The sequence below is a fragment of the Aotus nancymaae genome, unplaced genomic scaffold (genome assembly GCF_030222135.1).
Source record: "Aotus nancymaae isolate 86718 unplaced genomic scaffold, 86718_ANA_hifiasm-v0.15.2.pri h1tg000011l, whole genome shotgun sequence".
Lineage (NCBI taxonomy): Eukaryota > Metazoa > Chordata > Mammalia > Primates > Aotidae > Aotus > Aotus nancymaae.
The window spans coordinates 50,315,635-50,331,692 of record NW_026988422.1 but is presented as its reverse complement, the minus strand read 5'-3'; the positions used below and the strand labels follow the sequence as shown (position 1 = coordinate 50,331,692).

The 16,058-nt window shown below is 36.4% G+C and overlaps 1 protein-coding gene and 1 pseudogene across 1 annotated transcript; one reads left to right on the top strand and one right to left on the bottom strand.

Annotated features, from left to right (window-relative positions):
• Window positions 1-16,058, top strand: part of LOC105707200 (small ribosomal subunit protein uS2-like) — a 44,016-nt pseudogene that overhangs the window by 6,161 nt on the left and 21,797 nt on the right.
• On the bottom strand, window positions 3,114-14,412 carry CCDC196 (coiled-coil domain containing 196). Its single transcript, XM_012438043.2, is given in 10 exon segments — window positions 3,114-3,233; window positions 3,425-3,483; window positions 8,687-8,828; window positions 9,190-9,249; window positions 9,772-9,855; window positions 10,055-10,132; window positions 11,913-11,963; window positions 12,688-12,784; window positions 14,100-14,252; window positions 14,363-14,412. Coding segments are annotated over 10 exon segments (894 nt in total).

The window sequence follows — 16,058 nt, the reverse complement described above, 5'->3', positions numbered from 1 at the left end:
ATTGTTCACATAAACAACACTAAAACTGGATTTTCTGCCTGTATCTACAAGTGTAAGGCAGAATGTGCATTGTCAGTTCCCTCTTTAATTATTGCAATTCTGGACTAAAGATGAAATTATCAGGCTGTTGTTACCCTTATTTCATTTAGGAAAGAAGTGTGACAAACATTACTAATCACTTTCTGGCAAAGCAAAAAGGCAATTTTTTGGGGTGAAGTGTTAGCAGATATCCTCTGCAGAGCTAGAAAGTCAAGATAAAATAAATGAGATAAGCTACAAAAATAGGTTACCCAAAGTTATGATTTATAAATATATTGCTGATGGAACAGGTTTTTCCTCAACTGACCTTGAAATTGAAAAGTATCACCCATATATGGTCAAGGTTATCAGAGATTTTATTCTCAGATGAACATAATTGGAATACTATGAGCACAAATAAAACTATAATAATGATGTTTCAATCTCAAATACTTTTTGATTACCAATTCAGTTTCCTATAATTTGATTTGGAGATAGGAATACCCTAAATATAGACATATTCCCACCCTCTCTGTAATTTAATACTGGCTTTATCAGCTAATCTCTTGGGAGTTTGAGTAGCTTGAATAAGTCTCTGACCTTTTGAATAAGTTGACCATATAAATTTGTCTGTATTCACAAAGCTGAGACCCATTTCCTGGATTCACCAAAATGCAGACACTCATGAGGAGCCATCCAATCTAACTGAAACTTCATACTGCCCGTCCAATATGAAGTCTTAAAGACAAAGTAGGATAACAGGCTATCCCAGTGTTGTGTTTTGAAAAAATTGAAAGCTTTGGAACATTTGAGGGAAAGTTGTTAAGCCTGATTGATAATGAATATAAAATGTAAATACTTTGGTAATGGCAAATAATTCACTTTTTAAGAAGTTACAACCTCAGCTACCAAGTAAACTACTTTATTCCATGTTGTAGTTAACAAAAAAAAAAAGAGGGGGAAGGGGAAAGGTCATATAATAATCCAAACTCACTGTAGTGGTTTAAAAAAACAAAACCCCATACTTTAAAAACCTTCAAATGATGCTCTTTTAATCCAATTTTAAAATTGGAAATCTAAAGCCCTGAGGTTAAACGACTGTTCAAGGTAATCAGTAGTACATTCAGATTTTATATTTCTATCTTTTGTTCTCATTGCTCTGTCTAATCCAATTGACGGAAAATCTCTCAGGACTGCCAGAATTTCTCAGGGACTAAATAAGTACAGTGGTGGCTTTCTTGAAACAATGTAAATTATATACTCTACTAATTCAGTTGGTAGAATATGAAACTAATCATCTCAGGGTTTTAGAACCTATTATTTTTGTGGTTAGGAGAGGAAAGATATGAGTTAGATTGAAATATGAACTGGCAGTATTAATACCTAGGCTCTGGTAACCAGCTCTGGCCCCAATTAACTGTAGGAATTTAGACACCTTTTCAATGTTTCTGAACTCCAGTTTCCTTTTTTGTAAAGCGAAGAAAACTTTATACTTATTTAAAGTTTCTTCTAATGCCAAAATTCTGTGATTTCTTGTAAACCTTCTCAAGTGCAAAAGTACATTTTAAAAAAATTCATCTTTAAAATGCATCTTTAAATATTTAAATTGACCTTGAGAGAAAGAAAATTTTGAATTGGTTCCTTCACTTTGCTTATTACCAGAAAGTATAAGGGATTCCTATGGATTATGAAGTGTTTTGTGACAAATCAACTCTTCTATACTGACATGAGATAGGAGATTACTGACAACTTAGAGTAAAAGAAAATATCTGAAGATCTCAGGAACTACAATATAATCCACTGGTAATGTACACAAGGCAGGACATCAAGAGACCTGGGACTTGGAAATTAACTTTCTGTGGCCTTATGCATATCAATTACGGAGCCCCTATAAAAAGCTAGGCACTGTGTTTGCAGTCAAAATGAAAAGATAACAAGATAGAATCCTGGGCCTCAAAGAGCTCACCATCTGGTGAGGAAGGTAGCTGAATAAACCAATAATTGCGATAGAGTTCACTTACTGCTATGACAGAAGTAAGAGAGCCTAGCAGTGAGTCTCAAACCTGATTACACATTAGAATTTCCTGAAGAACTTTTTAAAAATGTGATACTTTTGCCCTATCACTCGGTTACCATGATTTAAATTATCTGGGGTGGACTCAGTAGAATGCTGTTTTTCAAAGCTCTTAAAGGGATTCCAATACACAGCTATGATTGAGAATCAGTGGGATAGAAAGGCAGCAAATTTAGTCTTAAGACAAACAGGCAGTGGTCAGGGATACAGGAGAGAAGTATCTTTCCACTTTGTACATGAAGCTAATAGAACTCATGATATATTGGGAGAACTGTAAATATTAATAGTTCTGTTCTCTGTGGAGTCCAATGTGGGATGTATGAGAGAAGGGGGACATAGTGAAGGATGAGACTGAGAAGCTAGGCAGGAGACAGATCATTTATGGTCTGTGAAGGAGCTTGGACTTCAGCAACAAACCAGTAGGGGAGTGACATGATCTCATTTATCTTTTATAAAAGATAGCTTCAGTGGTACTGTAGAAGATGAATTAGAGGGACTAGAAGCAGGGAAACCAATTAAGAAGTTTTGGTAATCCAGGCAGGAAAGAGGGCCTGGAAAAAAAAAAGTGATACTAGGAAGTTGGATGAAATTCAAGGAATAGATAACAAGGGGGCAGAATCAACAAGGCAGTTTGATGTTTTTGGTGAGAGCGTAAGAGAAGTCTGTGGCATATAATTTTACTTATTTTGTACCTACTTTTGCTCATTTTCCAGTGGTGGATCTGTCCACAATTACGTACTTCAGAGGTGGAGAGGAGCTCCTTTTTATGGGCTTAGTAAAAACATATTATATAATGTGGTCATTTCAAATCCAAAGCTATCAAAATAATCAAAGGCTGTTTACAGTCCCTAAATGACTACATTCCATACATGTTTAAGGCCAAACATCCAACATTTCCACCCAGATTGGTGGTGGGATAGAGGGAAAACAGCACTAAAACAAAGGTTTGAGAGATTTTAATTAACACAAATGGCTGTGCCTAGTCTTTAAATCTGTCCAAAGCAAATGGAGTGAAAGCCTTCTAATTCTTCAGTGCTTCATCTGGCAGTGACCTTAGAAAAAAGAGCCTCCCTCCTGCATCATCAAGCTGACTCCCTTTAGCTCCTTTTTGTTCTGTGTAGATCTTTGATCCCAGAATTCTCTAAGACAGGAAAAAAAAAATAGAGGAAAAAGGACAGCTAAAATATTGAATACCCTAGCACCCACTTTGCAAATCACTAAAATATTAAATTAGAATATATGTTAAGAAATGCATTCCAAAAATCTATACCCACTATCTATTCAAGCCCTTAAAACGATTTTTTTTGTTTGTTTGAAGAAAGTAGTTCTCACCACATGGTGTTCATTTCTGCCAGTAGTCACTCTGTCCATAGTTATAGTGCCCATAGTATCTAAGGGGAAACATAGGAAAATGAGAGCTTCTTTTAAGGGGTGTGGAAACTAGTTTTGTTTTGTTTTGTATCACTGTGAGTGTTAGCATTGATGTGAATTTTCTGATTTTTTTTTAGAAGGTTACTTTGTCAAACAATATTTCAGAAGTTGGAGTGACAGACTGTTTTTCTATTTAGAGCCCATGTCCCACAGTGGTAAAAATAATTTGAGAATTATATGCAATTAAATAAAGAAGTGGAATAATAAGTTATGTGTATATATACATACCCTCAGATAACCCAGATAGATATATTTCACAAAAAATGGTCAATTGTAGATAGTGGAGAATAAAAGATAAAGGTGAAGATGGGGAAGAGAATGAGGAAGCAGAGAGAATGGCAGGCAGAGGATGAGAAGGGGAAGAGAGGCAATGAAAAGGATAAAAAGGGAGAATTGTAGGGTGCTAAATAGTACCATAATGAGTCTGTTCAAATCAGAATTGCCAGACTAAAATATGGGACTCCCAGTTAAATTTGAATTTCAATATAAATACCAAATAATGTTTCATATATCTCATGAAATATTTGGGATACACTTATACTAAAAAGTATTTGATGTTTATCTGAAATTCAGATTTAGTAGAGTATCTTTTTTTTATTTGCTAAATATGATAACCCTTTCCTAGACATCCTGCTTCACTCCTGAGTGTGTGTGCCCACAAATTATGGAATCTGTTGTTACCCATTAAAACAATATTAATAAGGATACAGTTTATTTTGTCAAGCTTCAAAATTTATATTTAGGAAAAAAAGAATTTATTCTCCCCCTGAATTTCTGTGAGGTCTTAAGGAAGTAAAAGAATGACTTAGTTTAGAAATTAACTTTATAACCTGCTAATACCATAAACCTAACTTTGACATTCAAAAGGTTCAGGTTGCCTCAAAGCTTAAAAAGGCCTGTACTTGAAAGCAATACAATACTACTTATCAGGTACCCAGATTTGAGCTAGCTGTGGTTTTCCGCCCCTGCCTTTCAACATTTTAGCTTAACACTACTATTTTCCCTTCAGCAGCACCTGCTGAAGTGTAGTTCAGCCATCAGGAAGAATAGTACAAAAATGATGTAACGGTTAAAGCTGGGAAGAATGACTTGCTTTTAGAACAGAAGGAGTTAGAGAGTAAATAAGGTCTCAAGAGTATACATTTCCCACCTCACTGGGCTCTCATCTGAATTTATAAATGTAGCATAATACTCACATCCAACCTTCAGGTTTTTCTCAAAAGAGCTCAAGAAAATGCTAAGAGTTGGTGGGGGTTGAGGTAGGAGAGAAAGCAAGACTGTCAAAATCAAATGTCTTAACAAAGTTACATTATTGCTGAAGATAAACCTCTTCTTTAAACACCAGCAGATGTGATGGGAAATTCAGTTGAATTTAGAGATTACTCAGTGTCTGTGCTCTCTAAGATAGGTGACTGCCAAAGTCCACAAACTTGCTCTCTGGACTCTGTAGAAGTTAGGGAGGACCTACGATACACCCTGAGTCAAATTATAACTTTACACTGGTGGGAAAGTAAATCCTTTCAAATGTTACTTGTCTCCAGAAAGATCAAAAGTAAAGACTTCACTCTAGGTGTAAACAAACTAAGTGATGCAGTATGCCAAAGAGATAACATAGACCATGGTAATGCTACATCCTGTGCATCAAGGGAATTCACAAGTAGGGATTTGTTGAAGTGTAACAAAATAATATTAACAAACACAAAATGGTATTTTGCCAGCTACACAGATCATACCACTGCAACTCAGCCAACCAGCACATAGGACAGTAGGAGGAGAAATTCTTGGCTGAGTACGGAGGTAAACCCTTCCTCTACTCGGAAATGGTTAGAACAGAAGAGCCTATACCCTTGATTTACTGGGAGGTGTGTCCAAAATTATACCCCACCCTTTGTCTAAGACAGGTTTGCGAAATTCAGTTTTTTTGAAACTAGAGAAAAAGGAACACTGTCCCTGTAACACTATTAAATATACAAACTTCAAATAAGCACCATCTTGTGCAATTGCCCAACCCATTTTTTATTTTAGAACCCCAATCGCCTGATTTATCTGTGGTAGGACGGAACACTATTCTACAAGGATTGTGGAGGAAGTGGGCAGTGACTGTTTTTTGAAATGGAGAGAACTGTAGTCCAGGGAGTAGAATACTAGGTAAAAATTATGCAACAGAAACACTGAGTTTAACATGGTCCAATTAAGGCTGCCAGTAATACAGTTTGGTGCCAAAAGAGCATGTCATAAAACATCAAGACATTTTTTCTTTTTTTGTTTTATATATAAATGTGGCACCTTTTGTCCTAAGAGTAATAGAAGGCCGATTTCTCCCACAGCATTTCACAGTTCCTGAATTACCACTCTGTGGACTTGAAGCCTGGATGTGGTTGGTGCCACCTACTGGTCTAGATGCAGAATTACCAATCTCTTGCTGAACAAATTAACCTAAGGGAGTATGATTTTTCACTGGGAAGATTATATGTTAAACAGATATTAAATTTGGATTCAAATTACAGCCTTTAGATCTAGGAGAGGCATGAAAAGTCACATACTTTTACACATTCGTTTTGTAGCATAGTCTAGAGAATAAAGATTGAATATGGAGCCAGAAGCCTGACTTCTCTGTGCTTGTTTCTTGTTCTGTAATACCTTTTATAGAGTCATTGTGAGGGTTATGCAAGGTATTACGTTATCAACATGCTCCATGTTAATGTTGTTAGTATGTTTAAAAACTGAAATTAAATGACTTTCCCAAGTCATATAACTGGTGAGCCTCAGAGGAAGGCCTAGAACTCACATATCTAAGTCTAAATTCAATGCTTTCTCCCTTAAATTATAATTTTCCAAAATTTGATGGTGAGATAATTTTAGTTGGCAATTGGGATAAATTTGGGTGTTGGAACACGGAATTAAATAGTATAAGTCACAGTGAGAAAATTATTTTCAATTATTTCAAACTTGATAGCACCAAGGAGAAAGTTGCAGTTTGGTGCTGACTTTCTTTAAAATTCTGTGTCTTTCTAATCTCACTTCCTAATACAGATAAAATAGATCTCAGACTTATACAATTTTCTAGAACATTAAAATCTTGTTTTTTTGTGTATTATTAAGTTTACCTTCTATTATGGAAAACTATAGCGATTCTTCATTTAAAATAGTAATACAAATTTTATTCTCAAGGAACGCATTTAAGAAACCAAAGAAGTCAATCTAACAGCAAATATTGAATAGATAATAGTCCAGATGATACATAAAGTTGGAAAACACTGCAACATCTACCATTAAGAAATTACTACTGCTGGTAATAAACCTCTTTACATAATTACTTTTAAAATCGTTCATTATGAGAATATTTGTTTTCTTTTCAATAATCAAATACTAGAAGTGAAAAAATAGGCCACATAACCAAAATATAGGACTCCATTAGATTTCAAATCCACTTGGGCTCAAACAAACCTATAGAGTTTGAATACGTGTGTTAGAAAATGAAACTGACCCATAATTATGTTAAATGAATGCAGAATCAGTATAACACACTGATCCATTGCCTGTGGCTACATTAATTTGTGGTAACAGAGCAGTGTAGTACCCTATCATTTAATTCTCCAGAAGCATAAGAGGAAAGGAGAGAAAAGGTGTTGATCTTTGGCTGTTCCAATTTAAAATTGATTCAATATTTTACATGCAAGGGGAAGACATATCCCCTGAGGCAATCAAATTGAATGGAACCCTTCACTATTTGCTAATTCAGGCTTAATTTGATTCTGGAGCTAAAAATCTTTTGGCTCTTTACCCTATAGATCCCTCAAGATAACTTTCAGCTAATTTTGGATGAAGTAAAACAGGGACCTGTCTCTCTTCCTTATAACCTTCTTCTCCTCTTTTAAATTTGTATTTTAATGATTTAATACTGCTTGTGGTTGCATTCCAGGTTTCCTTCCAATTTTGTCCAATTCTTATTAGAACATAAGTTGAAAGAAAAATATGCATGTAATACTGCCTGAAAGATAGTCAATAGTCTTCTAGTTTTCTAAAATTTACCTATGGATCAAGCCAGACCAGTAGAGTTTTATATACCTGAATCATCTTGAGTCAATTCATCACTTTAAAAAAATTAGATTAATATGTTTTTATTAGATTATGCCAAAGAACAGAGGAGAAACAACCTAGGAAATTTAGATTCTGAATTTATTTTGAAGTATTGTTGAAGACAGTGGCTACTATCATCACACAAACAATGTCCTGTCCCCATCATAGGGACCTGGACGAAAAATTTCTCTCAGATTTCAATACCAGGAAAAACTTTGTTTCTTCATGAATTTCACAAATCAGTGTTTCTTTTTACTGGAAAATCTGGAGTCAAATTTGTAGCCTACCTCTGCCAGCTGTGCAGTACTCCCATTATGCCTTCTTGTGTATTTACCTGGCTTCAGCTTATTTCCCCTTTTCTTTGATTTACTTATATATTTATTTAACCCTATGTGTTGAGTGTGATTTTTATAAGCTGTTCAAACCCTTTATGGAATAAGACTAAGAAATTAGAAACATACATACTAATGCTGATAGAACATTGTCATTCCTTGGCCATGATTTCCCATTGCCTGTCCCTTTATAAAAATGGAGTTCATATTCATAGATACTTGAAAATTTAAGAACCATTTTCCCTGTCCTCCGAGCCATCTCTGTATTCTATTTTTTAATGAACTATATCTAATATTGCCATAAATTCTGTGGAGGAAGTCGCTGAAACTCTCAGAGGGACGACTGGATTGATGAAATTCACAACCATTGTCAGATGTCTCCTTGGCCTTCTGCTTTGAAGTAGCAGAGTCTATTCCAGCAAGATTAATAAAATTAAATAATTCTAATTCCTAGAAAAGGGGATGGGGTAGAAAGGAAACATATTTTATTGTGCTAATTATATGTCAGCTACGTATGCTAAGTATATAATATGTTACTTTATCTTTACAAAGGAAAACTATTCTCCCAGAGAGAATCTTTGCCTTAGTACAGGAGCTTCTGAGTCATAATAATAATGATAATGAAAAAATTTATTACTGTACTTTTATTTTTTATAGGCATTGTATTACTCACTTTACAAGTAAAAGGATCTCCAATGTGAAACAAAACAAAACAAAACCTCAAACTGTGTACCTGGGATATTCTACTTACCTTGGGCCCCAGGAAGATTTAAAAATGCTTGCATTGGCTCAAAATTCTGCTGCAAATACAGTGATAATTTCAGGTCATTGGCCTTCTGGTACTTCTTTAAGGCTTCAATTCTCAGCTCAATCACTTTGCCACGAAAATCATTCTAAAAGGGAACATTTTCAAAAACTACACATTTAGTATTGGCTTTTCTGAATCCTCTTTATTCAGAAGTTAAAAAGTAATTCCATCATGCTCAGCCTTTAAAAGTTGAGTAGAAAGTATTTGTGCTTTCCCCTCCATTTAGAATAGAATAAAATCAAGAGCATAGGAAAAAATACTGTTTATTCCAAGTTGCCTAGGGTGAAGCCAGAGATAGGTCCCTTCAGCTATCTCTCTACATTTATTTTAGCAGGACTATTGGTAATCTAGGATGTGGGGACTGGGCTTCACAATATGCAGCTAAAAACCTTTGTATTATATGAATAAAATTACATCCTATATCGAACCTTAGAAGACCTGAGTACCTGAAGGATATTGTTTTGTTCCTGATACTTGACTCATTCCATTTTCCTCTGCTGCTTTTCCTGGTGGAAGAAAGAACCTCTGGTTGACAAAGTAAATTGAGATCAGAAATCAGATTTCTCAATATACTGCAAAAGCCTGATAGCAAAATTATGGTAGCACAGATTTACAATTAAATTGGTTTTAACTGCATAATTCTCTTAATTGGCCTCACCTGTACAAACCACCCTCTAAAAGCTAAATGAATAGGGTTATTTTATGTTGGTGAGTTGGTTATGGGAAGATGAGATACAAGCATAATACCGCTGAATACATTTTCAAAGACAAATTAACAGGAGTTCTGACATCATGTAGCTGTTGCAGAGTTACCGTTGTTGGTATAGCTTCTCTGACTTTTTCCTAATATGATTTCCCAGAAACTTGTGGTATTACTCTGACTCAAATATAGTAACACAAGGGAACCAAATCTATAAAAATTTGCATTGGTTCAAGAACACACCAAAGCTTAGGCAAATTACTGCAACATTAAAGATTTCTAATTTATTAGCTCTAAAAGCCACTACCATTCAGAATGGCTGTACTGCTTTCCTTATCTCCTTCACTTTCTCTGCAAGTGACTTCTCCAGTTCACTCTTGGTCTTCCTAGGTGACGAGGGGGATTTGGGAGCCTGGGATGAAAGAAGAGAGCTAAAGGAATAGGATGTCCCAGGAAAGAAATGCAATGTCTCAGCAGGTCACAAATCTAATACTCTAAAAACCCAGATCCTACCTATCTGTCTACCCAAATTAGCCCTGATTGTCAACAGACTGTTTCCAGCTGTGTGACATCAACAGTCTTGAAATTCTAAGTACCTGCAGTCCACTTGCATTTCCATCCTGCAAGTCTGCCTTGTTTTTTATCTCTGGTGCTCTTTGTTGATCACTGAGTTCTTCTACCTCGAATGTCTGTGGAAAGACATTTTGGCAAAGCTTTAGATTAATGGAAATTAAAGAAAGAAGTGGAAAACCAATATGGGTCAAGGCTTTGGTTCCTGCCAGTCAGCAGGTTCTCAGGACCTGACATGAAACATGTACTACCAAAGGGAGTTCAGAATGTTGTGAGCCCTTCTTTGCATTCAGTTACGTGAGTGTACCTTAGGGGAATGAAAATGATTAGCTGGACCCTTAGCCAGTCACTACTCTTAAGCTACTTACTGTATTACTCTACTTAATTTTCTTACTGTACTATATTACAGACATTCTCATTTAATCCTCACAGCTCTTTGATGACTATTTTTATTTCCATAGATGAGAAAATTGAGACTTGGAGAAGTTATTTGTTTAGGGTCACATAGCTAGGAAAGTACAGAGTTGGAATTTGAACCAGATCTTTCTCATTCTGAAGCCTGTGTTTTTGACCATTAGGCATGCTGCTCTTTTCCATTTCTCCTTACTAAAATATGAGTAGGGAAAGTTGATCACAAGTTAAGTGTATGGATGTCCTTTATTTTAAAAAAGTCTTTTGAGAGCTCCGTAGAAGCTGGATTTAGATAGAGGAATTGTTCTGGCACATTTCCTATTACAAGGACTCAAGAACCCAGAAACTAAAACTTCTGACAATTCATAGAACTAATTTGTAACTGCCAATGATAACCTGGAGCAGATCTCAATACAAGATGCAGGGCTTGAAGGTATTCTGATTATTTGTGGAAAGGTGAGATGAGAAAAAAAAAGCAGACAGAGATCACACTATATAACTTTATATCACAAGATACAATCTACTCTTTTGCCCTGATCACAAGATAGACAGAGATCACACTATATAACTTTATATCACAAGATACAATCTACTCTTCTAGTTGCATAGTCTGTGAAGAAGCACTTGGGTTCCAAGGGATTAGTCTTGGACAAGGGACAAAGGAATTCCCTGTCCCCTTCCCCCAACTCCTGGCTCTGGATTCCCAGCAGAAGGCCCTGATATTGTTATCTTAAACAATGCAGTGATTGTTGTAAAATTATAGGTGAATTAGAATTAAGTATTCATTTGTTTCTTCAACGTACATTTACTGATCTCTACTATGTTCCAAGAATTGTGCTAGGAGCTACAAATTCGGACAAAGCAATCGAGATACTGAAGAAGCCTAGGAAGATACTGAAGGAGGCAAGGAAACAAGAAACAAGTGAAAAAGTAATAATAATACAATAACAATTTTATATTATAAACAGTGCTATTGAACACATGAACATAGTTATATAATAGAAAGGAGGAAGAGGATGCCCTGCTTTAGATGGAGCAAACAAGGGCAGCCTCTCTAAGGAGATGACATTTAAACTGAGACCTGAAGGATGAGAATGAACCAACCATGATAAAACAGCATTACAGGCAATGGAGAAGGCAAGAGCAAAGTGCTTGAGATAGGAAAAGGCTTGGTGTGTCTGAGAAACCGCAAGAGGCCAGTGGCGTGATTGCATAGAAAGCAAGGGAAGGACATCTATGAGAGGAAACTGGAGTGGGCAAAAGCTAGATTATGCCACAATGAGTGGCGGTAAAGGTTTTTCATAAGAAGAGTGACATGCTTTGATTGTTTTGAAAAGATCATTTTGGCTGCTGTGTAGAGAACAGATTGGAATAAGGCATGGGTGGAAGCAAGGACATGAAAAAATGAGGATGGGGGCTAGAGAAAAGGGAGTTTTTTTGCACTGTGATCTTTAGGACAATACTTTCAATAAATCCTTAGAGGCACACCTTGTTCCATAGCATCTCCATTTCCTTCCAAAGCATCTTGTTTTTCCTTTCCTGTTGGAGGGGGAAGAACCAAACAAACAGAAGAATATATTTGTCCAGCCATTAAAGTGAGTTTGGAAGAAGTTACTAAGTAATAGTAGGAAAAGGATCCAGGAACATAGTAAACCACAGAGGAAGGCAATGAATGAGCCTAGCCCCAAATCCAGGAGCATAAGAGATGTTTGATAATGGTGATGATGTTTAAAAAAAGCCAAGTTATTTTAAGTAATTAATTATAATAATTGTGAGACAGTATCTATAGAAATGAGTTCCTAACACTTAAGATATTCTTAGCATATGGCCATTTCTTGGGGGCTTAGACCACTAATTTTTAATTTTTAAGATCCTTTATATTGCTGATTAAAATAAAATCTCATAAGAATCCTACAGAGCAAACTGTTTATTTTCTTTTATTTTGATAAGTATTTTCTATTCTTTATAGTATTTTACTATTCTTTCTGAAACGTTAAGGGTTAATATGGTTATAGTCATTTACTCCCTAGATAAAAAGCTTTTAAAAAGTCAAAGAATATAATTTTTGCTAGCTAGTCCTATTCTTCCCAACATTCCATCTGACTCCCTTTGGGTCACCCTGGACTTCATAGATCAAGTTGATATGAGTGTTGGAGCATCAGATGCTAGAAATGAGTATTCTGTCTTTTCCTCCACATCTGACACTGCAGTGGAATTGAGCCCTATTCAGGAGGCTGTTCCTGGAGTACCTCCAGCTTCTTACCAGGTTCTGTTTCATCTCCTGTGCCTCCTTAAGGAGCTCCATGACTTAGGATTCCTCACACCTCTTCCCTGCCATGATCTGCCTCATGATCTGAAGACTAGAAGAAAAAGACGAATCATAAAACGTATATACCTCCTTAAGGGTAATACTGATATTCTGCAACCAGTCAGAAAGTAGTCTACCGTGAAAGTTATATGGGGACTGAAATCTCAGGAGTTATGGAAGCGCTTCTGGTCATAGATGATCTCTATAATAGGATGTTTCCATTTCTAACTGACATTTTCCTGTTTATGTGCTCTAGAATGAATTCTGTGCTCTTTAATGCTGAGGTCTCCAACAGTCAGGGGAAGTCCTTTCCACCCCCTCAGAAGAATGCTGCAGTGTGTGACTTGGGAGAAGGGGTAGTTCTGCCTCCTTTGTAAGAAGAGGTTGAAGAACCTGCTATCTTCTAGGATAAATCCCAGAGTTATTTCCTAACCCATCTCTGTCCACTTTCTCCCACCTACTTTCTTCTTCATATAAGGACATTTGAGTCTATTGAGGAAGTCACTGATATCCTTTCATAGCCCCAGAGAATGCATGCCATTAAGAAGTTCTAACAAAATCTGAATCAAAATCAAGTCTTTGTGAGAGAGGATATTTCTTAAAGGCATAAATTATTTTATGTTTGTGTTCTTGTATTTTTTTCTCACCAGTTCTAAGCAGAGAACACAATTCTAAGCCTTTACGTTTTCTTGGCCCTAGAGAAGTCTACGTTGCTGAGTTGTAAGCAGTTGGTGCTTGACCATGACTTTCTGCCTGGGTTTTATTCTTCAAAAATATGAGTCCTTTGAGATGCTTATGATAAGGGTATAGAATAAAGGTAGACTCACTGAGGTGAGATGTTCTGAGACTAGAAAGGAAACAGAGTTTGTGGGTCCCAGGTACAGTAAGTGCTCTGGTAAGGAGTTAAGACTTCAGGCTACCTAGTATATTTAGAGATGCCCCTGATTCAGAGGGCTCCTAGGCTTAGAAAATACTGACATTCCACTGCTTGGCATAGAAAGAGCAGAGTCATTTATTCTAAAGTGATCCACAAACATGCACAAGAAGGCATCTGTGTGATGCTTTAATTAGCATTAGTAAACTAATGCTATTCAAGATGTTTCACTATTTCTTGGGTGGACAGCCTGGGGAGGAAGAGTTATAACTGTAGCCCATGAAATGAAGGGTGAGTCATATTTAATTTACTAAAAGAAAATAAAGGATTTATTGTCATCCTGACTTGGTAGTTACAAATTGTTTGCCTTCTACAGCCAAATGTCAAACCTTTTATTAATAAACAAAAAAATTGTAAATAATTATTGACAGTCCTGTGGAGATTAAGTTCTCCAGCTTTTTTACTTCTGGGAATCCAGAGTAAGAGCTCGTACCTCCTTTGTTTTTCCTCCAAGTTAGACATTAACTTTTGGAATAAGAAGTTGTTTTTATCTTCTAGAGGTTTGAGCATCTCTAGCAGTTCCTGTTTCCTTAGCTTCAAGTCCTCATTCAGTTCCTTCAAGTAATTGTCATCTGTTTTAGAACTTCTGTGGGAAGAGACACAATAATATCTGCCTTTAGCCTGAGTTAAGAGATAGAGATACCCTCTTTTCCCTCTTAAATAGTTACCATTTAGCATCTTCCATCAAAGACTCACCTTATTTTTGAGGGCAGGTAAGATCCTGAAGCGTTTGCACCACTTGTCATCTTGAAGGGTAACTTCTAAGAATAAAGAAGCCTTCCTGAAAATATGTGCCTTTTTTCCCCTCCAGTTAAGTCATCATTTTTGTTCTACTGTTCTTGAAACCCCTGCTGCAGTGGACTGATCTTAGCTATAGTGAGGTCACAATGTCCCTAATACCACATAATCAACAGGTCTTTTAAGTAATTTCAACATTAATGGCAGTTTGTTGACTGGAAATACTAACTACATCTGATCAGTTCTTGCCTTACATCTAGCTAAATGACAAAGTTTTATTCTAAAGTCTTTGAATGAATAGGATAGAATCACATCAAATCTACATTATGAAATTCCTTTTGTATTCGAGAATGTTGTACTGTCAAAAATGAGATCAACACCATCTTTCATGGAAATAAACCTCTGTGAAATGCCACTATCTGTAGAGCACAGTGACAGATTCTGCAAGTGAAGAAAAGATAAAGACACAGCATCTACCTTTTGGGGGCCTTAGGAGGTAGAGAGGATACTTCTAAGAGACTTTTTTTTAAACAAAAAGAGGTCAGTGGGCCGGGCATGGTGGCTCACGCCTGTAATCCCAGCACTTTGGGAGGCTGAGGCGGGTGGATCACGAGGTCAAGAGATCGAGACCATCCTGGTCAACATGGTGAAACCCCGTCTCTACTAAAAATACAAAAAATTAGCTGGGCATGGTGGCACGTGCCTGTAATCCCAGCTACTCAGGAGGCTGAGGCAGGAGAATTGCCTGAACCCAGGAGGCGGAGGTTGCAGTGAGCCGAGATGGTGCCATTGCACTCCAGCCTGGGTAACAAGAGCGAAACTCCGTCTCAAAAAAAAAAAAAAAAAAAGAGGTCAAACTGGCAAATACCAGGGTGTGGATATAATAGAATAATATATGAGCCACTGTCATTATTTTTCAATCTGTAAAACTTGATATTATTATAATGGCAAAAGGTAAAAGAATACTGGACATGTAGCAAAAGGATTTAATTTGTGAAAGATCATATCGTCAGTATGTCCTTCCATAGACATATTCTTTCCTGAAAGATTGTATAATAATTCTAGCCTCCCTTCAGGATTTTCTGGTTCTGCTTCTATTTTCTTCTTTATTAGAATCACATTTCTTTTGGACCTTAGGATCTCCTGTCTTCATCTGTGTCACTTATTGGAAAATAACCCAGTGATACATTTGTTTTTTCATGTCCTTTAAATACAGTTTTAGAGCAGTATTTTTAGTGAAGTTCTCAAAATGAGTTAAGTCATGTAAATGTCAAGTATTAACTGAACATTTTCAGCCATTTCTAGGGGTATTCTCCAAGTAGTTGGAGCACTGAGAGTGCTGGTAAGATTATCCATCAACTTAAACCCTTTATCTTGTGGAAAACATTAAAGGCAGAGTATTATAATGGAAATAACACAAGATTTAGTTTGTCAGACTTTGGTTTGGATCTCAGCTTCAGTGTGCGTAGTGAGCTGCTTGTGAGCAAGTTACTAAATTTTCTGAGTCTCAGTTTCTGCTTTTGTAAAAGTGAGAAGGGTAATATTGACCTGATAGGTTCATTGTGAGCATGAAATGTAATATTATGTAAAGAGCTTTGTTCACGTTAGGTGTTCCCGTTTTAATAAGTTTGTGTTTATTAGGTGTGGGTTTTAG